Raw genomic sequence first — 22,334 nt, forward strand, 5'->3', positions numbered from 1 at the left:
GCTTAGAGGGAAAGGCGGTGATGGAACCAAGTGGAGAGGGATGGATGGCCATGGGATAGGTTGGATTAGTGAGAAGAGTGAGTGTTCATCTTGTTTGGCACACCCAGGCGAGACCAAGGCAGGTGCGACAGCGAGTGAGAGCAGGGTCTAGAACGAACGGGGGGAGTGCCCTGAGATGAGGTTGCCTTCCGTTGTTGCAGTCCCCACCCTTCCCCAGGGACTAAGAAAACGATGGGACATGCTGTCGTACCTTAACTGCTGCGTTGTTGTTTGTACCGGACGAGCCGGGGTAGCAAGAGGCAGGCACGAAGGGAACAACACGACAGGGGAGGCAAGCCAAGTAATGCACATGCGCACAGCACTACGACAACCTTGGCAAGAGGCAGGTACAGTGCGCGACCACACACACTGTCTCGGCCACCTAACGCTCCTGTTTCTCCCTGGAGGAATGGCGCTACCATGGGACGATGCCACGACGGGCCAGGGAGGGAATGGCGGCATGAAGAAAGTCAATCAAACAGCTGCAACGATCAGAAACATTGATGGCCCGGGATTGGTGATGCTGATACCTGGTCGTCTCAGAGTCAGGAAGAATTGCGACACCAGACAGACAAGACAATCAAAACATGACGACACGGACGGAAAAATTAATGAATACGCGTTATCAAAACACTGTATGCTCTACTCTACATACAGTGGAATGCTACAGTATAATTGCACAATGCTTGCACAATTGGCATAAACGGAAACGTTATTCCAAGTATCAAAGTTATCCGTCCAATACAACCTCCCGACATGACGGAATCGCTACTGGCATGACGACTTTGCCCAAGGATCAAACCTGGCCCAAGCACTGTGCTATCAGGGATATTGCGCTCTCTAGCTCAGTGTCAACAAGACCTCACGCGCACTGAGAGTGGAGAGCATTCACTTCCATCGGGGAGTCATCAAGGGGCCGGTGCCGGGCTTCAGTTGTTGAGCATCAGTCATACGGACGACTACGGGGCCTCAGCGCCGAATCTTGGTGGTGATTCCAGTAGTTTCTGCCGGCGTCCCGCTGCCGACTGCTTTGACTCGACTCGTTTTCTTAGCTACGGGAGTTACCTGAGGACAGGCTACTTCTTTTGCGATGGTCGGCGGGAAATGACATGTTGGTCAGCGTGATCATACAGTGTGCGCCCCTACACTGTACAGTACGCTCATGTTGACATTCATCAATACCATCAAGAGACGAGACAGACTTAGATACGCATCCTGAGAATGGGGTTTGCGCTTCTGGGCCTTTGTGGGCGCAGTGCTGATAGCGGCTTCACCGCCCGATACCATTTTGTGAGGTATATCGCAGCTGGATGGCTGGTACTGCAAGGACATGCCTTGTGAGTACTGCTTGATGAAGATCCCAACAGACAACCAGCCAAGCTACCGCGCTGGGCGTGACCAAGATGGTGTAGGGACTCGAGGCATGAATGGATGACTTGTTCACTGGCTGCAGAAACCTAGCGTAGCATTGCACATAGTGCGTATAGTGCGCGTGGCTCCAGTGGCCGCATGGCTGCCGTCCCCAGGTTTTACTGGCTTGGCTCGGCAGCATCAGAAAGGCAGCACAGAGGCAGAATCAAGACGAAACAGACCAGACGAGAGGGTCCTCTTTTCCCAACAGAATTAAACTGGGAAATCCAGCTTCTGATGTCTTTCTAAATCTGTCTCGTGGACCAAAAGTGAGCCTATCTCGCTATTCCGAATGCGAATTCAGGGTCCTTCTCGAGATTTCACTCGTCGCCATCTCGGTTTACAGTTTGATCCGCCCATCACATCTCGAGTTTCTTGACAGCTAGTTGACGCCACAAGTCTCGAGTACAGAGACGGTTCTCAGCCAACATTACAGTGAGGGAATTGGGGCGATGCTCGATAGGTACCGCTACGCAATTAGACTCGACGGTATTATCCACATCCAGTGATTGGATCTTCTGCCACGTTTCTCTTGGCCTTGTTCCTGGACTTGAAGCCTGTCCAATTCCAATTGTTCCTTCGATTGTGAAGGATCCTTGTTATCAATGGCTATCTACAGTATCAAACCAAGGTCTCCAGCTTTTTGCCGTCATTCGTCGTCGATCACCCTCATAACACCTTTGACGCTCTTCACCCTTGTAACTGTTAACTGTTATCAAGGTTATCAGCGAATTAGTCTGGCGTGGTCACTGGTCATGCACTCCTGGATCATGCATTCCAGTGGGTATGCCCCAGCGTTACGAGGACCCTTTTGTCTCAGGAACCAGATAAACATATTACCGTACTGCACTGTAATGCACATTCAAAGGCAGGCGGCTGAAGTAGCCAACTGTTTACTTGTGCGATACGGTACAGTGTGTTTACTTTCTAATAAGCGCCAGAAGCTTCCAACCAGAATTCAAGGCTTGGGACAAGATTGCCCAAGGAGATCTTACTGTGTTGGTACTGGAAACCGTAAATAGAAAAGGGGCGTGCGTCAGACTCGGATTCAAAGCCAGACCAGGCTATGCTAATGTTACCTACCTGTGTTATGCCACCTGTGCTAACTAAAAGTACAGTGCTCAAGGCTGGTTTGTCATGGGTGTAACGAACCAGTCGGCAGCCATCAAACATGACTGGATGGAGTTTCAAGGGTCCGTGTCGCCGAGCCATGCACAAGTCTGTGCATCTCTTCACAGGTATAGCACGCAAGCCGTGATCTGTGCGCGTTTGCAACGACTACAGTAATTGATTGCCTACAGTATCCGTACCCTGAGGGGTTGTCTTTGATGATCTGTCCTGTTTGTTGATACTGTACAAACCCTTTCGGGTAAAAAGACAACAAAGAACAATCTTGAAATGTGAAATGACGGCATCTCGGATCCATTTGAGCGGGGACATTGGTACATAGCTGGCAAGAATGTAGGATTACGAATCTCGGTATGGAATTCCTGCAAGATTACTCACCTCGCTACAATTTCACGATATTACCTCCGACTTTGAAACTCCGTGTCATGCCGACAAGTACCGTCCGTCCGTCCCCCGACAGTCGGGGCGGGTCCATCCTCGGCGGCCGCGTGAGTCGTGATATATTTACAGTCTGCTGCCTTTATTATGGAGAAGTTGTTACGGACAATTATGGAGACTGACTAAAACATTGACATCCGCATTCAAGGAGTTTTCCATTGCGACTGTGACCTTGACTGTGGCAATAGCTGTGACTCAATTTACAGTCCTGAGCGAGATACGGAGACAATACGAGAGATTGCGTTGAAACAAGACACGATGATGATATTGAATTTGCACAACTGCACGTTGAATTAGTCAACGCTAGAATTGTACTGTACATGACTCTTTATTATTGGGTACACTGTATTTGCACCGGACTCGGTTGGATTGTCTCAGATCACGTCGCTTTCAGCGCTGATTCGTCACTCTATCAGAAACATAATATTTACTTTCTCTTACACCACATCTTTTTATACTGTGCCGCGTTGATACTAATATTGCGACATAAAACGTATCGAACACATCATGATTCATGCGTAGATCTCATCCCTTGGGAAGTATCGAGGAGCGAAAAGACAAACAAAGATCTCAGTCATGGCCTGATTTACAGATTCATCGATTGACAGTTGCAGAAAAGAAACCTTGTCCAGGGTAGCTTCAAGTCATGGGATGAAGCTAAATTTGTGACCCATCACCTAAAAAAAAACAGGTGATGGGACGGACCAGGTAAGGACCCTTCTTTCATCTCATAATGACTGGGCGACAAAGTAACATGTGCAGCGGCAGGAGGGGCCGCCTAATGACAAGTACATGCAATATGTGCAGTACGTGCATGTCTGTCTCCATCTACCACGAGGCCAAGCTCAGGAAAGGACTCCACCTAGTTCGATGAAAGGGTCCTATGGAACACAACAACTGTTGTCTTTTCCTCTGCTGTCTTTGGGTAGTGTGCAGCTGTTGTCAGGGGTGCACTTTGGCGCTGCCTACGTTTCTGGAAGCTGCATGAACTGGCCACTTCTCAGCTCGGGAACAGCAGGGGAATTGGGTACTGCTTTGCCTCGGAGCTACAGCAAAGCTACTGTAACCTGTGTCATCCCATACTCTACTATTCCCTGAATGTGAACTGATCTAGATGACTTGTCCTCCAGCTCATACAGCTCGTGACTGTCAAGTCAACCTCCCAAAACTGCCACCTGTCACTTCCAACAGGTTTCTAATTAGAGATCCACCATTCAGAAAGATTCAAACCATCTCGGATCTGACCGTAGACCCCTGTCTTGCGTAGAGAGAGCCAGGTCCTTCTATTGAATTCTACCTTTGCTATACATCTTACCCTGCAGTCGAAAAAGAAGACTCATACACCATTGGTCAGTTTACATCTTGACCGCCTTTCCGCTACAGTTCACATGGACCACCAACCCTCCATCTTGAAAAAAATCCCCGTTCCCAAAGCCGTTTAGATTCGATCTGCTGTTACAACATATGCTCGACCCAAGTTGCTTGCTGCATAAGCTTAGAAAACGGGGGCTGGATACCATCAAACCTCAAGGATCTCGAACCTCCAAGGCAAAGGGAAAAGCATATCTCACTGGGAAAGGCGCCAAGCTAGGTAGCGGCCCGCTCTTTAGAATCCAGGAACAGGGAAGAACAGGACCTTCAGCTGGCCACCGCCGATTCCGATTGTCGAAAACTTTTTTTCTTCCATTCCTCTCCCTCGACACCGTTACCCTTCAAAGATCGTGGCAGGGATATCAGATCGGATTTGGGATCTTGTCCAGCTCACTTGTTTCATCTCTCCCTTTCAAGGAACTTCTCACAAGACGTGTCGATATCAGGCTTGACCGCTTCCTGTCGAAAAACAACTCATAATTCACGATGACGCTCAACCTCAACGACTTTGATGTCCTGGTGTTTGATATCGGTAAGATTAAAATAGTCCCACTGTTTCTTTAGGTGACTGCGTGGTTTATTTTGCAAGGACTGTTTTGGGTTGTGCTGTTGCCTTGATATGCTATATGTTTGTTTGTATTTGTTATTTTGCTGGGTATCTACACATACAGAATAGTCATAATAACAAATATTACAGAAGGAACCGTTTGTCCCATCTCCTTTGTCAAGGATGTCCTAGTGAGTTGTGCAATTTTCTTCCTGCATGTCCCGTCTCACCTGGCAACCGTCCCGTTTTCCGTCTCCCATCTTCCGTTCTCTTCCACATACCACCTCCGTCGGCCCCTCTCTGCCGCTCCGGGGCCCGGAGCTCCGTATGGATCCCATCAAATTTCATCCCAGCCTCTCATCCCGAACCTCTTCGGTCTAGACACCGGCCTTGGACATCCACTTCTCGGCGTCCAAGCTGCCGAACCAGGTCATGCCAAGTTGCTCATGTCTTTGGGCGTGTGCATCTGAATTTTTTCTTTGGAACCCAGCATCTCAACCCCAGCCTCTTTGATCCCTTCACCGACTTTGCCCCGATTCGCGATAGTGTGCCCAACGTCAACAACAGTGCAGCCTGCTGACCAAGGTCTGTTCGCCGTACCCAGTTCCCGTATGCACTCGAAGCACTTCCCAAAGTCTTGGAACAAGAGTGGGACAGCCCAGAGTTTGCAAAGTACCGTGATGCTTTCCCCGAGGAGTACCGCAACTCGCCTTCTGACTATGAAGCTCACGTCCGCGATCTCGTGAAGCGCGATGTCAAGATAGCGTACCTCAAGTCGCTCCAGGGATACCTCTGGCTGCAGGGTTACGAGTCTGGTCATATCGTCGCTCCCCTCTTCTCGGATGTCGAGACTTTCTTCAACGAAGCCATTAAGAGTGGAAAGAAGATCATCATCTACTCCTCCGGCTCGGTCCCTGCGCAGAAGCTGCTCTTTTCGCACACGAATTCTGAGAAGTCAGATATGACACCTCTCATCGCCGATTATTTCGACACCACCAATGCGGGGCCCAAGACCGAGGTCGACAGCTACAGCAAGATCATCTCTCATCACCCGGAGCACAAGGACCTTGATAGATGGCTCTTCCTAAGCGATAACATCGACGAAGTCAAGGCTGCTGTTGGAGCGGGTATGCGTAGTCTGCCCGTTGTTCGTCCTGGAAACGCGCCCTTGCCGCCAAATGAACCTCTATCCAAAGTCGCAATTACCGAGTTCAAGCATTCAGAAGCTGCTTCATTGGGAGTATGATAGACGGCTGCATGCAAAGGTCCTTCGGAGGGTGGGGAAGTGATAGTCGTCGAATAGCGTGGCGGTTTCGTGCGGAGAAAGCAAGAGTAGTAGCTCGCTAGGGATTTCTAGTTCCTCAAATCCGAGACCAAAACGGCCAGCTGATCTTGTCCACTGGTGATCTGGTGTCCACAAACTGCATGAGTACTACCCGCCCCCTTATCAGTCGTGCGACGTTGGGAGCTGCAGATAGTCGATCTATTGCTGCACAGTACAGTGTGTATTCGCCAAGACCGTGCCAATAGTGTATTCGTTATCAACACCACACACTCGTAATGCCAGCTCACTATCGTGTGCTCGACAAAGGTGTATGTAAAACGTCGTATGTTTGGATGTGCTAATGGTTGGTTGGATAGTTGCGCATATGCAGCTCCTTGAGGCCCCACGCGTTGTCGCGTTTCCCCTCAGTACTTCATTTCGAATGACTCGTTGAGGCCTTGAGTGTCATGACAAAGTTGTTCCGTGTCCGTCCTGGGTTAACTTCCTTCTTGGTAAAGTCTGGTCGCTTATCAGGGGTAGTTCCAGTCCTCTTCCATAGAGAATATGCCAGTTTCTGCGTCATCTTGGTTTTGGTACACACGTAGCCAAGGATTGTCATTAGTTCGTCGAGTCGAGTCTCTGTGAAATATCGTGAGTTGTCCACGCAGCTGCGAGGAAGAACCACAAAAAGGCAAGGGAACAGCTCATCTGAGCCGGTTGGAGGATCAGATGCAGGCCGAAGGAACGACAGCGTTCGAAGAAGCATCTGGCCACGTCCCTCGGCTTCGGGGACAAAGTTGAGCACTAGACTCAGTGAGATGATATCAAAGACCTCGGAATCATGCTTGGGTAAGGGTCGCTCCATGAAATCCTGCTTAGTGATTACTGGCTCCTGGCTGTTTAGATCGATATGTTTCATGGCAAATACACCACTTGTAGAGCATGCATTGCGAGTACTCAAGGATCCAACCTCGAGCATATGCAACGGCTGAGCGCGTTTCTTGAGATCTGCCATAGGGAGCCATTCCAGGAGCACCCTTGACGTGTCACCTCCTCTATCGAGGCTTTGTCCTTGAAGACTAGCCTTTTGGTAGTGATCAAGCCCGCCTAGCTTGGAAATCTCAGAGGCAATACGAGTCTCAGTAGACACATCGCCCTTGGCTGCAGCTTGTCGTCGTTGCTTCTCCAGTTGGTGATGTGTGTTGATGAGAGTTCTGCTGGCTTTCCTGGACATAGACCGTGAAGGTTTCACTGTCGGTGGACGACTACTTGACAGGCTCTTTAGCCTTGTTTGCTTCTTTGAAACCATTCTGATGCTGGGCTGAGGGTGTTGCGTATTGATGCTTGAACCCTTTGAAGCGAAATAATCTGAAATTTCATGTTAGTCTCGGTAAAAGATAGGGTGTTGTATCCAGACTTGCCGCTTGGGGCCCAACACAAAACGTTGCCCAAAACCCAGGACAAAGATATACTAAAGACCTCCTGTAGACATTTCAGTCATTAATATTGTCAATTAATTGTAATAAACGAAAGGCATATGCTCTACTGTTGTTGCCGTTCAACCTCACATTTCCTACTCTCAGAGTAACCCACCAATCAGACGTGGCCACCACTCCCCGCAGGGCCCACTATCAAGTTAGCCCTAATAACACAGGATTTCAAAAACTCGAAACTCTTTTTTTTTTCCTTCTTGATCTTTTCTTTGAACACTTCGACGACAACCAGCACCACCGACAACTTTGTGCCCACGACAACCGACACAATGGCCGCCAAGGATACCAAGGGAAAGAAAGGTACGACATGATCTGAACACGCAAAGAGGGAGAAAAGGAAGAGTTGGGAAAATGAAGAAATGGTACACGGGTGGGAATATTCTCAAAAGCGAAATTCGATCAAGAAAACAACGACGGCATCAACGACTCGGCTCGATTCGACCATAATCTTGCTTCGATAAATCAATGCCTTCACTATCGTTACAACTCGCCTGCTTCAAAACTTCATTTGCTTTGATCGCATCGGGTGACGATACCATCTTGCTTCGCTACAATCGAGAAATTCCGACCCGCGCCGCCGTTATCATCATTATACCCTCCTCAACTTTTTCACTCTTGGAGCTTTACCCCTACAGCATCATGCAGCAGCAGATTTTGCGAGTTCTGTACAAGGGCGATTGCTGATGCTTTTTTGACTACAGGAGGCAACAAGGCCGCTCAGGCTGCCAAGGCCGCTCAGGCTGCCAAGGCCGCTCTTAAGGGCGTAAGTTTTTACCACTCTCAATCTCATTGCCATGGCATTCACTAACAACATCCGTAGACAAACTCCCACAAGAAGGTCAAGGCTCGCTACAGCACCTCCTTCCACCGCCCCAAGACCCTGATCACCAGCCGTGCTCCCAAGTACCCTCGTCGATCTGTCCCCCACCAGCCTCGCCTCGATGAGCACAAGGTTGTCATCCACCCTCTCAACACCGAGAGCGCCATGAAGAAGATGGAGGAGAACAACACCCTCGTCTTCATCGTCGATATCAAGGCCAACAAGGGTAAGCAAATGATGCTCAGTAATCATTTCGCACACGCAAGCTAACATATACGACCAGCTCAAATCAAGCTTGCCCTCAAGAAGCTTTACGATATTGACTGCCTCAAGATCAACACCCTGATCCGACCTGACGGTAGCAAGAAGGCCTACGCCCGCCTTACCCCCGATGTCGATGCTCTCGACATTGCTGCCAACAAGCTCTCTCTCGTTTAAAAACATCACTTGGCTTGTGGATTTCTGGCGTGTCATTGGGCTGGTTTATTGTCTGCTGAAAATGCAAGACAGGGACATGGGAAAAGGCGTAAAAAGTGCTTCTCGTTTAGAGTGCAAATGATCATGAATTTAAAACCGCCCAGCACATTGTCTGTTCCTATCTGTCGGGTACCATATGCTATTTATTCTAGTGACGTCTTGCCTATGTGAATGAACAATTGTGATGCTGTTGTATTAAGATTCTTTCATCTTTGCCATGATAGGATGACCTTGGGTCTATTCGAACCATGTTTTCAATTATGTCGAGATATTCGGACACTTAATATCATAGTAGCAATGGCAGGAAAACTTGGTACCGAGGAGTCGACACATCTTTATTCTTTTATATTGTACACATCACAATCGTCAAACTCTGCAACCAGAAAAGTTGAACTAGCCCTGAATATGGTCTAAAATTTACCAACCAACCCAAGTCCCGTCTAATTATACACCAATTTCATCATACATGATCTGTGATAACCCCCAAAACTACTTGTCGAAACTGTTCGCTTAGTTGCGCATGCCGTTGAGGTGCTTCATCGTGAGGTAGTTGACGTCAAGAAATCGCTCGACGCAGTTGGCCAAACATGTCTCCTCGGGCTTGTCGAGCTTGGAGTTCTTGATGGTTCCGGGAACGCACTTGGCCCAGCACATCTGTGTTAAGCTGTGAGTTTCTAAAGTAAAAAAGACCACTGGTTAGCTTTTGTGTCCTCTTGTTATATATGGATCAAGGCGGTCGACGTACGGGCTTGGATCTGAGAACGCTGCTGCTCGTTGGCGAGAAACTGACGAAGCTCGGTGCGGTCCTTGTCGTTGAGCTTCTCAAGGTCGGCGTTGTCGATGTTTAGTTGTTGAGCACTCATATTGGCGGTTGCGGATGGGTTGCTGGTACTTGGATAAGATCGGTTTTGCTGGTGATTGAATTGTAGATGCTCTCTCGAGTCAAGATTTTTGATGATGCTCAATTGTTCAGCAGTTGGCCAATAATCGGTCGTCTCTGGTCGGCTGTACAGCCCCACCTCTCAGCCTTTCACAAGTTCAACTCAAATAGAGGTATTAGATTCACTCATTAACATCAAGAGATTTATATGCAATAATGTTTTTAAGTGATTTGTTCTGTATACCTTGATTAAAGTCTTCCTAGATGCATCAACGTAGAAATTACCACGCCTCAAGACACGCAAACGCCAAAAGCCTCTATGGACATGATCTAATTGCCAAGTATACTGCTAAAAGAGAGATAATAGTACCACCGCCGTTATATGCCACTATACGCCTGTTCTACCTCTATACATGACTTGGTACAATGCTCATTTCCGCCGAATCTATGAGATGAGAAAATAACAGGTAGAGACTGACAAACAATGCAGAAACAGTTCCAACCAATACGCAGCACTGGACACTAGATGTAACGCTTCCAGCGTGCCAATGCCATAAACAAGCAACACAAGAAGATCATGAATCCAATGATGCTAAAGAAAGGTGCTAGGTTGGTTGCGGCAACAGTTGCAAATGGAACTGGCACGTTCATTCCGAACACACCGCTGACCAAGTTGAGGGGAACAAGGACCGAGGCCAACATGGTGATCTTGCTAAGCACTTCGTTGGTGTGCGTTCCCTGCTCGATACTCTTAATGGATACTGTCGCGAGGTAGTTGCTGTGCGCTCGAGACAGGATCTTTTCGAAGTGACCCAGGTTGGTCGCCATCGTCACGACGTGATCTTGGATGTCACCCAAGTACATGCCGATGTCCATGCGTGGGGTGACCTTGTAGTTCTCGTTGCATCGCTTGGTGAAACCGCGGAGAACGTCTGCCTTACCACCGAGAAGGCGATAAAGAGCCAGACAGTTCCTGCGGATTCGACCAATGCGGCGGAGGAAGGAATTGGAGTCATCTTCACGCATCACGAACACTTCATCCTCGATGGCGTCCGCTTCAAGTTCGAGTTGGCGAATGACAGGGCCAAAGGAATCGACAATATCGTCACTGCAGACAGTTAGAATGGCCGATATACATGTTTATGAGTCAACACTTACATTAACGCATAGCAGATCCAGTCACTGCTAAGAGAGACGTAATCTTTCAAAGCAGTGATTCGCTTGCGAACTTGAGCTGCGTGAGAGTTGGGCTCAAAACTGAAGCTGAGAGTGCCCTCCCTGAATACAATGACATATGTGTTGAAGGGCTCGTACTCGATGCCGTCATCTTCTTCGACAACAGCGAAGGATCGGAAACAGGCAAAGTAGTATGACGGGAAGAGCTCAATCTTCTCGCGAGCTTCCTGAGTAATAATATCCTCAATTGTGAGAGGATGAATACCGAAAGACTTGCAAATGCTCTGCACTTCTTCCTTAGTGGCCGCGTTAACGTTCAGCCACCAAACACCATCTTCTTCTTCATCGGGCAGCTCGAAAAGCCCACGGATATCTTCACCTGGAAGCACAAGATCGCCGAAATCCGCAGCGTGGATGGTTGATTCCCATGCCGAAGAGAAGAAACTGAACCGGTTGGGATCAACAGGGGCGGGCTGCTTTTCAGCGACCACGTCCTCATTATGGGACCCGACAGTCTGGTTTGTCTTTTCACGAGTCATGGAATCGTCCGAGACAGGCTCCAGGATGTCGCCATCAACAGTCACCATTCGTTGCAGACGCGATTCGTTCTGCTGAGCCCGCATGTCCTCAAAACTTTTCTTGGCAGCGGCGGCGGCGGCAGCAGCATTGCGCTCCGCCGCTCGCTCCGCCGCACGTTCCGCAGCCTGCTCGTTGACGAAGTTCTCAAGATAGTCGAAATCAATGTACAAGTGGTCCTTGTGGTAGCTCTCCTTAACCGGGAAGCAAACATCTTCCTCGGCGGTCTTGTTGGTTGAAAAGCTGGCAGCATCATTATCGACGACAGTATGAGGCTTGCTTCGGTGGCTGCGCTTGCTAGAGATAGACATGGCCCGGCTGGCAGCGTCCTCTATGTCAGGCTTGTTGGGCTCGGAGAACGACATGTCACGCTCTCGGCGACGAGCCTGGGCAAACGCCTTGACTGAGTTGGGAGGCGAGATTGAACGGTCTGTTGAGTCCACAGTAGGCCGGCGACTACGGCGCGCGGTTGGAGAAGCATCGCCGGTGTCCTCATCGATGATAGCTTCCTCAAAATCGCGGACTCGGATAGCGGGAGGGGAGGCGGGCTCAGGCTCGAGGTGACGAGCACCATAGAGACTGTCAAAGGTGCCGCGACGAGGTCGCTCAACCCTGGTCGATACCGACTGGTAGCGGTGGTCGTCGAGTTCCGGGACAGGTGTGTCATACCCAGACCGGGGGATGGAGCTGGAGTCTTCGTGGTCAGACATTTTGTCGGCTGATGGCTAGTCCTCGAGGGTTCTGGTTCGAATAGTGACCGTGTATAATAGTTGAGTGTGGTTCTATCGAGGGGGGTCGGTGGGTGAATTGCGCCTCGGTTTACAGTCCCATAGCTTGATGTTATTCCAATTACTGGCACCGTCTAATACAGTCGATTATTGACGTCGCACCCGGCGCGGCATGGGCGCGCCGAGTTGATTTTTTGTTCAAAATTGAGCTCTGCTCGGCGGTGGTCGCCAGCGGCAACTGGTTGTTTGAAGGGATGTTGTTGACTAGCAGAAGGTGGCGAGAAGTGCGATTCGAAAGCCAGTTACGGGGGCTTCTTGTTTACTCCGCTATAGACCCAGAAGCCGGGACCAAAGAGCGAAGGGAGAACGTTGGAAAAGGCGAGTTGAGCCAACTTGAAGACTGGTATAGAACAACGGCGCGACGCCGGAACGTGAGTGGCGTTGGAGGCGTAAGTGCTCGAAAGCGTCGTTTGATATACAAGGCAGTCGAAGTTGAAGCCTTTTAGGTGGTAAAACTAAGTTTGCGATATAAAGCGAATTCGAGTAAACTTAAGGAGTCAGGTCGAGCTATTTGCGGTAAATAGCGAGAATTCGTTTGGGCATGAACAGGGAATAAAAGGCAGGGTGACGACGCCGGGATAGGACCTGTCGTATGAGGGGATAGAACAAGGTGTATGCCAATTTCGATACTGGCACGGCTAAACCAGATGAGAAATTTTCTTGAGGTTTTGGTTGATTGAAAGACCCGGTTCGCTGTGCACGGGGTACATTAAAAGGAGGTTTGTAGGTTGGGGTTGTCAGTAGCGACGACGATAGATGTCAGGGTTAGGTTGATTAAAGAGGAGTTGAGGAACTAATAAGTAGTCTTAGAAGTGGGAAGGGCTAAGAAAAAAAATTGTCTTGGCCTGGTGTGTCGGCTATCACAAGCAAAAATAGATGCTAATGTAGACAACCCGGTCAGGATTACTATAATTTGACTGATGGAGGCCGCCACTTTGATTTCCATGACCTTACGCACTTGTCCTGTAGCTGGAAAATGCTTGGCCTTGATTTTGTATCAATATCCCTGGTTCCTTGCCCGTGCTCACCATCTAGCTCTTCTTTGGTTGCCCATCCTTGAGATCGGATGTTAGTACAGAGTAGCCGAGTAGGAACTAATACTCTGATTTGACTTTTATGAATTATGGAATGACTGATTCGTCGAATGCAATCCCCGTCATTCCATGCGCATTGATCCATATGATAGCCTTGCCAACGTTGTTCTTTCCTGATAGACAGGTTTCTTGGAAATAAGATGTAGTAAGTCAAAAATAATAACATGGCATAATCTGGTCATTGCGTTGGGCAGTTATCGCTTCGTTCTCATTATTCATCTGACACCAAAATCAAGATCAAGCATTGGGCTGTTCCTCGCTTGGAGTTAACCACCAAAGCTTGTTTGCCGAAAACGGAATAGCCTAATAGCCTCCAAACAGCCAGGTGTCGAGACCTGTTCCGACTGTACAACTACCTACCTAGACCACACTACTGTACCGTACCTGTTAGCGACCAACGGCATCGCATCCGAACAACATCTACAGCTACATTACAACCACAACCACGCGACTATCATCCAACATGGCTGATCAAGCTCTTGACCAGATCCGAGACATTGTTGATGGACAGATTGTACATGATCCCCCTCCTTGATTTACCTGATCAACGTCTGACTGAAGCTCCACTATAGGACTTTGAAGGCCAGAAGCTCGTCGAGATCCTCGCTACAGCTCTTCTTATCGTTTCTGGTGTACGTTGCATCGCGTCCGATGATATCACCTGCCACCCTTTTGAACTACCTGGCTAATTGCAAACTAGCTGATCTCGTTCGTTGTCGGTTACATCCTACAAGATATCAAGCTTGCCGTATACCTGGGGTTGGGAGGTACGGCCCTGACATTCCTCGTCGTGGTGCCAGCTTGGCCATTCTACAACAAGCATCCTGTCAAGTGGTTACCGGCAGGTTACGCGTACGATCTCGCAAGCAAGGGAAATCAATAGATTGAATGGTCCGGCTGTTCATAACATATCATCTCGAGACAGCTACCAATGCCGAATGCAGCACCTCGACGATCCCTTTTACAACGCATATTTGTTCCTTTCTTCATAAGACATAACCCCCAGAGACGCCTCTCGCATATCCTCTCTGGCCCGTACTGTCCCGTCCTATCGTCCGTACTTCTGGAACTCCCAGTCCCTATTGTCCAAGGGACAAACGGATCGGGCCTTCAACCACCGCGAAATGCAATGGAAGTGGAATGCATGCTAGATACCCATTAGTCTAAATACGTGAAAACAAGATGATGCAGTCAATAGTCTTACGTTGCAGATGCCCCAGGCCACGGTGCATTCTTCACTGGTAGCGGATGCTTGGTTTGCCTGACATTCGATACCTGATGGATTTGTTAGCCTTTTATCATGATGCGTGAAGATTTCTAGAAGACATACACAGATCCATGATGTGATTACGGCAGATAGCACAGTTGTCGACCACGATGTCCCATGCCCAAAGAGCTACTGCGTTCCACTGTTGATCTCCAGTCAGCACATGTCCAGGATGGTCACCTCCAGGCGATCTGTACCTTCTTAACCTCGAACTTCTTCTTGCCCTCAACACTCTTGGTGTTGGAGCTCTCGGCCTTTTTGGCGACGGGCGCATCGCTCATCTCAACATCAGCCATGGTGGGTAGGTGTAGTAAGTCGAAATCGAGGTTTGAGATTAGGTATTATACGGAGTCGGTTCGTCGGATGCGAAATAGTGCTCGGTGCTGGATAACAGTGAGATTCGGCCGTGTGGTTTCGTCGGGTCGCGGTGACAGATGAAAGCGAAAGTGAAAGACGTACGAATATCGGTGGTTATGTGTCTATGATGCGAATGCTAATGACTGTCAGCGGCAAAGTTTCGGCATGAGAGGCGCGCAGAGAAAAGGAAATGAACCTTGATGGTGCAGATGGTTTACTAAAAAAGGTAAACCTGAGGTACATGAACTTACAGGGTGACTTTGTCTCTCATCAAACAGTGATGATGCGGCTCTAGAGTTGAACGGGAAGGCTGGACCTGAATCTATCTACCTCTGGATAGATGAATACCTAGCAGGCAGCTACCGTGGATGGGATTGGATGGGCGCAACCGACATGGACTGTAATACAGCTCGGCCGGGCATTCGTTACAGCGAAGCGGAATGGCGGGGTCAATGGATCACAAAGCTCCCATTCCATTCATTCCATCATATCACTTTTATTATCGCTATCTGACATGTTAAAATCCATTTTATCAGCACCTGTCTCCCCGGGTATAAAATCATTGTTAAACTACCTATCCACAACTTTACTTGACAAGAAAAGAACCAAAGCATCGCTGCACTGCCCCCCGAAAAACAAGGCTGCACCACAACAGTGAAGCAGCAATGCCCAGGCGTCCTCTAGAGCCGCTTTAGGCGCTCAAAGACTCCGCTTTGTACACTTGGACAAGCCTAAAGCTGGCTCCGCCCGCGTCATTGCCTCCCGTCCGTTGTACTGCCAGCGGCTGCACTGCGCTGCAGTGGCGGTAGGTGGACTCTTGTTTCGGATCTGCCCTGTGCTTAGGTTGTGTTTGTTACTAAGTTATTAACCTAAAGCCTCCCTACTTCTCTTCTCCGTTTCCGTTCCCCTCATTCACTACTCAGTCCTTGAATCACACTTTCTCCTACAATCTAGGTCTAGTACAGTCATGGTCAGAATAGTCAACTCTCTCCTTACAAGAATAGTTGCTTTATACTCAATCGCCATTCCCGCTTCGATCTCATCTTCTCTTTCGTATAATCCACCAGAACCATAATCTCCGCCTTGTCGCATCGTATCAAACTATCGCAAACTCAAATCGTCAACCAAACAAAACGCAACACCACAGCGAGCTCGCCCGCCTTGTCTTGTCGTCTCATCCTGTCTCACTTTATCTACATACTCGCCTTCTTATCTTCTTTCACCTTGTGATATCACAGACGAAATGAGTGAAACGCCCTCTCAACCTACAACAACTCCTGCTCGACGCCGGAACGGCCGAAACGGTCGTCCCGCTGCTCAGAAAGCTTATGCCTCCGAGAATGATGTTGCCACAATTGATCCTGCACGACACGATCGTGCCCCACGCACTCCTCAAAAGGGCGCAGGCACCGATTCTCCCATGAGCCATATCAACTCAAAACAGCGAAACCGCAACAGCAGTCACAACAATAACAACAATAAACAGCGTGGCAAACCCGGCCCTCATTCTCCCGACTTTACTCGCCCCGGACGTGTCACCCCTCCGAATCAATCTTCTTCTATGAAGTCCATCTCTGCTTTCGCTGGTGCCACTTTCCATGCCTCTCCTGCGCCATCTGCCTTGCCTCTTCCCAGCTTTGTCTCTCGGCCGGCGACTGAGTCTCCCAGTGTCACCAAGACACCACGAGATATCATTCAGGAGCCTTCCCCTCCGACCGATACCGAGGCACCAACTCCTTTGCGACAGAGCTCGTCGGGCGTTCAGGAATCTCCTCTCGATTTCATGTTCCGTGCCCATCGTCAGGAAAAGGAACGCCAGCGTAGTGGAAGCGCCAGCAGCTTCCTTACTTCGGGACCTATCAGCGAATCACCCTCTGTGCAGTCTCCTTTCGGACCTGGTAGTGTTCCGCAGCCAGCAACCCTTCCTCAGACGGTTCGCAGCCAAGCCCGTTTCCAATCCGTAGGTATTGACAGTGGGGAGTTCGACGGAACTCCAGGTCGACCTGTGGGACCGGCCTTCTCAACGCCTTATCAGGAGCGTATTCGGGCTGCTCGTACCAATTCTGCACGGTCGCCCGCTGATCTATCTGCTCACCATCAAAAGGCCAACCCAGAGCCTGAAGATCCCACCGATGCTCTCAAGAAATTTCTTTTCAGTGGAAACGGCACCACCGTATCCCAATCTGTCCCTAACGGATTCGCACCAGCCCCTCCTGCTCACCAATATGATCGTGCCAGGAACATTCCAAATGCACCATCTCCTTACAACAGCCATTCAAACAACCTTCAGGCCATGGAGAACGATCTTCGTCGTATTCTCAAACTGGACTTGGGCAGTCCATCCCCTTCAGGTGCGAACCAACGTTTGTTCTCTTAAGACTCGGCGTCTCTAAGTGCTTCCTACTTCGGCGTTTTCCTTGCTCCTCTTCTGCATATCTTTTCTCGACTGCCGGCAGTCTACAGGCGGCATCAACGGAACGTGATATTTGGCGACACGGTTTTCCATGTTTACGGGGGGGTACAGCGGCATTGTCTCTGAACTTTGGCGTTATCAGAGGATCAAAGACATATTCGGAAGGACTGTTGATTGGGTCAGTTTCTTTTTCTGGTTCAGCTATGGGGTACTTCGGAGTCATCTATGTGATTTTTATCTGCACTTTCGGACTCTTTTGCCTTGCACGAGAGTTGGGTCGCGATTGTGGAAATGTTTATATCAAGGGGGATTCTAGGGGTGAACGGATGGATGTACATTGGGATGTGCGGCTTGTATCACGACAAATCATCTTCTTTTCCCGACTGGTTTCTGATGATACCCAGGAGCTTTTTTTCTTTCTCTTTTCGGTCTTTATGAAAGCAAAGCGGCTCGGGGATGACAGACGTGGTAACAATCAGGAGACGCTTCGGATTTTATGACGTCTAGATAGTCATGACTACGCTCATTAAATATATATATTGCATTGCTGATGTCAATAACAACAGTCTTGAGCGAGAACAATGCAAGCAGTGAGATGAGAACAAAATGGTTCCAAACAGAATGAGCCACAAGACGACTCATATAACGTATTATTCATTGTCCTATCTCTATTTTCGTAAATCAAGCACACCAAGCTCAGCCAGTACAATGCACAAATGCTCAGCAACTCCTACAGATGCCCCAACGATCAAAAAAAAAAATAGAAACATACAGTCTAGTCAGCGCCGATGAGATGCTTAGGCAAGAATGTCCAGATAGTTCCAAGTGTACCCAAGGTGGAAAACACAACGAGCAGTATGGCCGAAACGGCCTTTTCTCGGAAAGTAACATCCTGCCAGTACAGCTTCAGATAGAATGAGATGGGCAGGATGATGGAGATGAGGGTGCAGAGCGCAGCGCCGAGGAATGCACACACGGAGTCAAAGGCTGGGAAGACGATGGAGATGAACAACAGAAGAATAACAACAAAGACTCGGACAAGCATTCGGACCGCCTTGGTGATAAGGACAGATGATCGAGTGGGTTGGCTGTGAGGTATGTCATGATGGTGATGGTGCTGTTCGTGGACACCACAGATGACGTCCAAAGTTGTGATGATAGGACGGGCGTTGAGAGGAATCTTGGTCAAGGGGATGATAGCAATGAAGATGCACATTATGATCTTCAAAGCGTCGGGATAACCCTTGGACTTGAGAATGTTAGAGGTGATAGCATCCTTGATGCCATCACCGAACATGAGCAGACCGATCACGGCCAGGCAGGTATCCACTAGGTACTGAACAAGTTAGATGAGCTATCAACTTGGATATACAACTTGGATACTTACAGAGAAGGAGAATGTGATGTTGACAGCTTTGCCCCATTTGTATGGGTGGCGCATGTCACGATAAATCTGCATTGTGTTAGTTCGATGCCTCAAAAGGAGTAATGTGTGTCATACCGATGGAAACACGGAGTGGGCACCCCATGGGCTGGCAAGGAGACCATATGCAAGGGGCACAGTCAGCCAGTTCTCGGGAAGGAGATAAGTCGTCGCAGGTTCACGAAGCGAACCAGGATAGTTTGGTTTGTAGAAACCGTCGATAATAACAATCACAACAACTGAAACATGTCAGTAGATGGAAGGATAATGCTGAGCTGGTGTACTTACTGCAGAAAGTGGAAAAGATACCAACAACGCTGGTGTAACTCAACAGGCGGAGGGGTAGCGCATTAAGCACCAATACCAAACCAGAGGCCACAACCTTCCAGGTGTTGACAGTAGCAAAGCCTGGAAGCAGGAGGCTCAGGGAGTCGGCAAAGAGGATGACTAAAGCGACACACGCTGCTATCAATTCGAGACTGAAGAGCGCGGAAACAATGACTCGGGCGCGGGTACCGAATGAGACATATGCCAAGTCGGAATATGTGATGAGGCTGGGGTCAAAGTTCATGCACTTGGCCAACAGCTTGCCTGTGTACGACGTGACGGCAGCTGTAAACGTGAGAAGAAACAGACCGGTGATCCAGCCTGTCATCTGGAAGGCCAGCGGGAGACTGAGCAGACCCACGCCGATAAGAGCGTTGATGGAGTTGAAGACGGACTGAGGAAGAGTGCTCTGACCCTCTACAGCGAGAACAACCTTATTGCCCTGCTTGACCTCCTTGACAAGAATAGGCTGGTGTTCGCCATGCGCCGCGTCTTCGCCTTCCACTTCTTCGTCGTCGGCTACACCCCACCCACTTCCCTCGCTAAAGGAGATGCGGTGTCGCGAACCTCTATCCAAAGTCCCGAAAGGCGAAGAGTCGCGGAACGAGCCATAGCTGCCAACGATATCGGGAGCCGCCAGATGAGGTGGAACAGCAAAGATGCTTGATCGAGGCGAACCAACGATGGATGAATCGCCCGCCTCAACATCGAGTAGTGGCTTTGTTTCGTCGTCGCGACGAGATGCCCTCATCGGCCTTGGAGACGATTCAATGGCCGAGCTGGATTCGCCGTTGGCCTGGGAAGACGATGCTTCTAGGTGTTGGCGCAAAAGACCCGACTGTGGTTGCGACCCCTGAACATGACTGCGACTGTACTCGAGATCTTGCGCTTCACCCTCGGGCGCAAGGACAAAACTCGGTCGGCGAGGAATGACTTCGTGGAATCCTACGGCTCGCTGCCAACTTCTGGCAAAGGATCGGAAGCTGTTGACTCCGCCAATGTCGGCGATGGCAGCCAATTGATAGGTGATGGAGGATCTAGAAGAGTTAGCTGCAAGTACTGGTTTATAGTGTGTTTGTTGATTATGAAAACATACCGTCTTCGCCTTGTGAAGCCTCCTTGGTTGCCTCCATCGTTGTTGTCATCGTCGTCGACAAGAGCTTGTTCGTGCTCAAGCATGCTCTCAGTCACGCTTTCACCGGGGGAACCACCTCCATCGTATTCATCCCAGTTCGTAGGATTCCGCGCCGCAGACATTGTAATTCTGTATCGTCGCCAACTTCACGTTTGGTTTTGACTAAATTTGATGGTATTGTCGTGTCGATTCGTTATTCGGTTGGAGGTCAAATACAAGATTTTGTGTTAACTCAATTGATCCCACCTTTGTCTTGGTCTGCTGAGCAGGTTTGGTTTGGTTTGGCTGGGCTAGGGTGGCGAAGGCAGCAGAAAAAGCTGGAAGGTTGGAAGGTCGCAAACAAGGTCAACGATGCAATGCAATGCAATGGGAGACAGGGTTTGTAGACTCGGCAAAATCAGAGGTACCACCAAACCCCTCGAGGAACGAATTGTTCAATTTGCAAAAGAATAGGAGGGTACAACAAGTTGGATAAGAGACAGAAAGAGAGGGCAGACTCGGCCCAAGGTCATATGGCACGAGGCTCAACTTGGATAAGTATGTTATACCTGACCAGCTAACTTAGTAACCAGTAGTCTACTGACTGACTGAGTGACAGAAAGTGGGCGCGCGTACTATGTACCAAGCCTGGGCAGACAAAGATTGAGCTTATCGCAACCAAGGGATCCCTGTGCGCACGATAGCCGATGGTCAGTTACTCCTCCTTTGCGGATAATCTCCTTCAGTTTCTGATCTTGATCTTGATCTCGGGCCTGTAACTGGATTGAAAGGGTCAAAACAGGGTCACGTCGAGTCGACAGGGATTGCTGATACAAGAGTTAGCAGTACTCATGATAAGACGGGTTGACTAAACATGGAGTAATAATTAAAGAGATCCTCCAAGACCCCAGTAGGCTAAGACTGCCTAGTCTCATGTAGTCTGTTGTTGTTGCATCCATGCATTTGGAGGAGGGTATGACTTTAGAACTGAGTTAATGAACTGCCGGGGAAACCAGTGCTTTCTGATAGGATAAATTAAATGCACAAGTCCAATCAGAAGTTGTGTTAGGAAACGTCAAAGCACTCGTTGATTGTAGGACAAAAGGACAAGGCAATCTCACTTGTAAAGACATCAAAGTCGGGGGTAACATTCACCTAGTAGCAGGCGGTTGTACCCGCTTCAGTGCAGTTCTAGACATTGCCTCGTCGCACTGAACCCCACCTGTAATTCATTTCAAATGTTTTGTGCAGCTCCAGATGGGGTACGATGGTAAGTAGACGGTGGAGAATGAGACTTAATCGGATCTAGGTAGGGGCTCACGAGACCAATCTAATAGGAATTTGACTACAATTGGTTTCAGAAAGGGTTGTCGTGCGGGCGTAATCATCGACATTCTTGTTGGTCCCGACAAAAGTAGTCAAGGGAATTAGAAAGAGAAAATACTGTCTACTGACAGAGAGAGAGAGAGAGAGAGAAAAACATCATGACTGGTATTCTGATGTCAGAGCCAAGGATAACTAACTGCAACTGCACCTCAGACATGCATAAGGCTTCCTCCAACCAGATATTTATAAACCTTACCCACGAATGAATCGTTCTAATTCCACGACAGATTCAGCCTATAACATAACCTGCATGGGATATTATCAAGAAAAATGAGTAACAAATGCAAGCCTCTCATGATCTCTATTCAAGCACAAAAAGAGTTTTTACTACCTACTCAGCCGAGTTATGTACGCTAGATCCAAGAGGCATCCTTATCTTATCATAACCGCTGTAAAACGTAGGCTCTAGCTTTATCCATCACAGCTTCAAAAACGTCACTTTACAGCCTCAACCACCACTATCTTCTTGTCTCGGCCGAATCCCGGACTTATACAATCTTTCCTTCTCCCTTGTTAAAATCTTTCATTACCAATAGTAATGATCGC

At 48.9% G+C, this 22,334-nt stretch overlaps 9 protein-coding genes across 9 annotated transcripts; 4 read left to right on the forward strand and 5 right to left on the reverse strand.

Moving 5' to 3' along the window:
• Positions 1–4,872: 4,872 nt before the first annotated feature.
• Positions 4,873–6,179, forward strand: FSST1_005368 (protein UTR4; the record flags this gene model as incomplete). The annotated part of the gene is made up of 4 exons (XM_083231636.1): positions 4,873–4,918; positions 5,084–5,124; positions 5,287–5,391; positions 5,538–6,179. 4 exons carry the CDS (start codon positions 4,873–4,875, stop codon positions 6,177–6,179), a joined length of 834 nt encoding a protein of 277 aa, XP_083088798.1.
• Positions 6,180–6,630: 451 nt separating this feature from the next.
• On the reverse strand, positions 6,631–7,506 carry FSST1_005369 (25S rRNA (adenine2142-N1)-methyltransferase; the record flags this gene model as incomplete). The annotated part of the gene is made up of 1 exon (XM_083231637.1): positions 6,631–7,506. One exon carries the CDS (start codon positions 7,504–7,506, stop codon positions 6,631–6,633), a length of 876 nt encoding a protein of 291 aa, XP_083088799.1.
• A 453-nt stretch (positions 7,507–7,959) lies between these two features.
• FSST1_005370 (60S ribosomal protein uL23) lies at positions 7,960–8,948 on the forward strand (the record flags this gene model as incomplete). Its single annotated transcript, XM_083231638.1, has 4 exons — positions 7,960–7,990; positions 8,326–8,453; positions 8,511–8,736; positions 8,794–8,948. The coding sequence occupies 4 exons, from the start codon at positions 7,960–7,962 to the stop codon at positions 8,946–8,948; spliced, it is 540 nt and encodes a 179-aa protein (XP_083088800.1).
• Positions 8,949–9,497: 549 nt separating this feature from the next.
• FSST1_005371 (Tim10/DDP family zinc finger protein) lies at positions 9,498–9,850 on the reverse strand (the record flags this gene model as incomplete). Its single annotated transcript, XM_083231640.1, has 2 exons — positions 9,498–9,661; positions 9,733–9,850. The coding sequence occupies 2 exons, from the start codon at positions 9,848–9,850 to the stop codon at positions 9,498–9,500; spliced, it is 282 nt and encodes a 93-aa protein (XP_083088801.1).
• A 539-nt stretch (positions 9,851–10,389) lies between these two features.
• FSST1_005372 (magnesium transporter CorA family protein) lies at positions 10,390–12,329 on the reverse strand (the record flags this gene model as incomplete). The annotated part of the gene is made up of 2 exons (XM_083231641.1): positions 10,390–10,975; positions 11,026–12,329. 2 exons carry the CDS (start codon positions 12,327–12,329, stop codon positions 10,390–10,392), a joined length of 1,890 nt encoding a protein of 629 aa, XP_083088802.1.
• Positions 12,330–13,964: 1,635 nt separating this feature from the next.
• On the forward strand, positions 13,965–14,384 carry FSST1_005373 (signal peptidase complex subunit SPC1; the record flags this gene model as incomplete). The annotated part of the gene is made up of 3 exons (XM_083231642.1): positions 13,965–14,015; positions 14,074–14,133; positions 14,202–14,384. The coding sequence occupies 3 exons, from the start codon at positions 13,965–13,967 to the stop codon at positions 14,382–14,384; spliced, it is 294 nt and encodes a 97-aa protein (XP_083088803.1).
• A 165-nt stretch (positions 14,385–14,549) lies between these two features.
• On the reverse strand, positions 14,550–15,064 carry FSST1_005374 (SCF ubiquitin ligase complex subunit HRT1; the record flags this gene model as incomplete). Its single annotated transcript, XM_083231643.1, has 4 exons — positions 14,550–14,648; positions 14,706–14,776; positions 14,832–14,910; positions 14,966–15,064. The coding sequence occupies 4 exons, from the start codon at positions 15,062–15,064 to the stop codon at positions 14,550–14,552; spliced, it is 348 nt and encodes a 115-aa protein (XP_083088804.1).
• A 1,304-nt stretch (positions 15,065–16,368) lies between these two features.
• Positions 16,369–17,502, forward strand: FSST1_005375 (uncharacterized protein; the record flags this gene model as incomplete). Its single annotated transcript, XM_083231644.1, has 1 exon — positions 16,369–17,502. The coding sequence occupies one exon, from the start codon at positions 16,369–16,371 to the stop codon at positions 17,500–17,502; it is 1,134 nt and encodes a 377-aa protein (XP_083088805.1).
• Positions 17,503–18,313: 811 nt separating this feature from the next.
• On the reverse strand, positions 18,314–20,545 carry FSST1_005376 (transmembrane amino acid transporter protein-domain-containing protein; the record flags this gene model as incomplete). Its single annotated transcript, XM_083231645.1, has 5 exons — positions 18,314–18,874; positions 18,926–18,991; positions 19,040–19,200; positions 19,250–20,325; positions 20,385–20,545. 5 exons carry the CDS (start codon positions 20,543–20,545, stop codon positions 18,314–18,316), a joined length of 2,025 nt encoding a protein of 674 aa, XP_083088806.1.
• Positions 20,546–22,334: the final 1,789 nt, after the last annotated feature.

This window comes from Fusarium sambucinum, chromosome I (assembly GCF_050947815.1).
Source record: "Fusarium sambucinum isolate potato_lamoka chromosome I, whole genome shotgun sequence".
NCBI classification, from domain to species: Eukaryota; Fungi; Ascomycota; class Sordariomycetes; order Hypocreales; family Nectriaceae; genus Fusarium; species Fusarium sambucinum.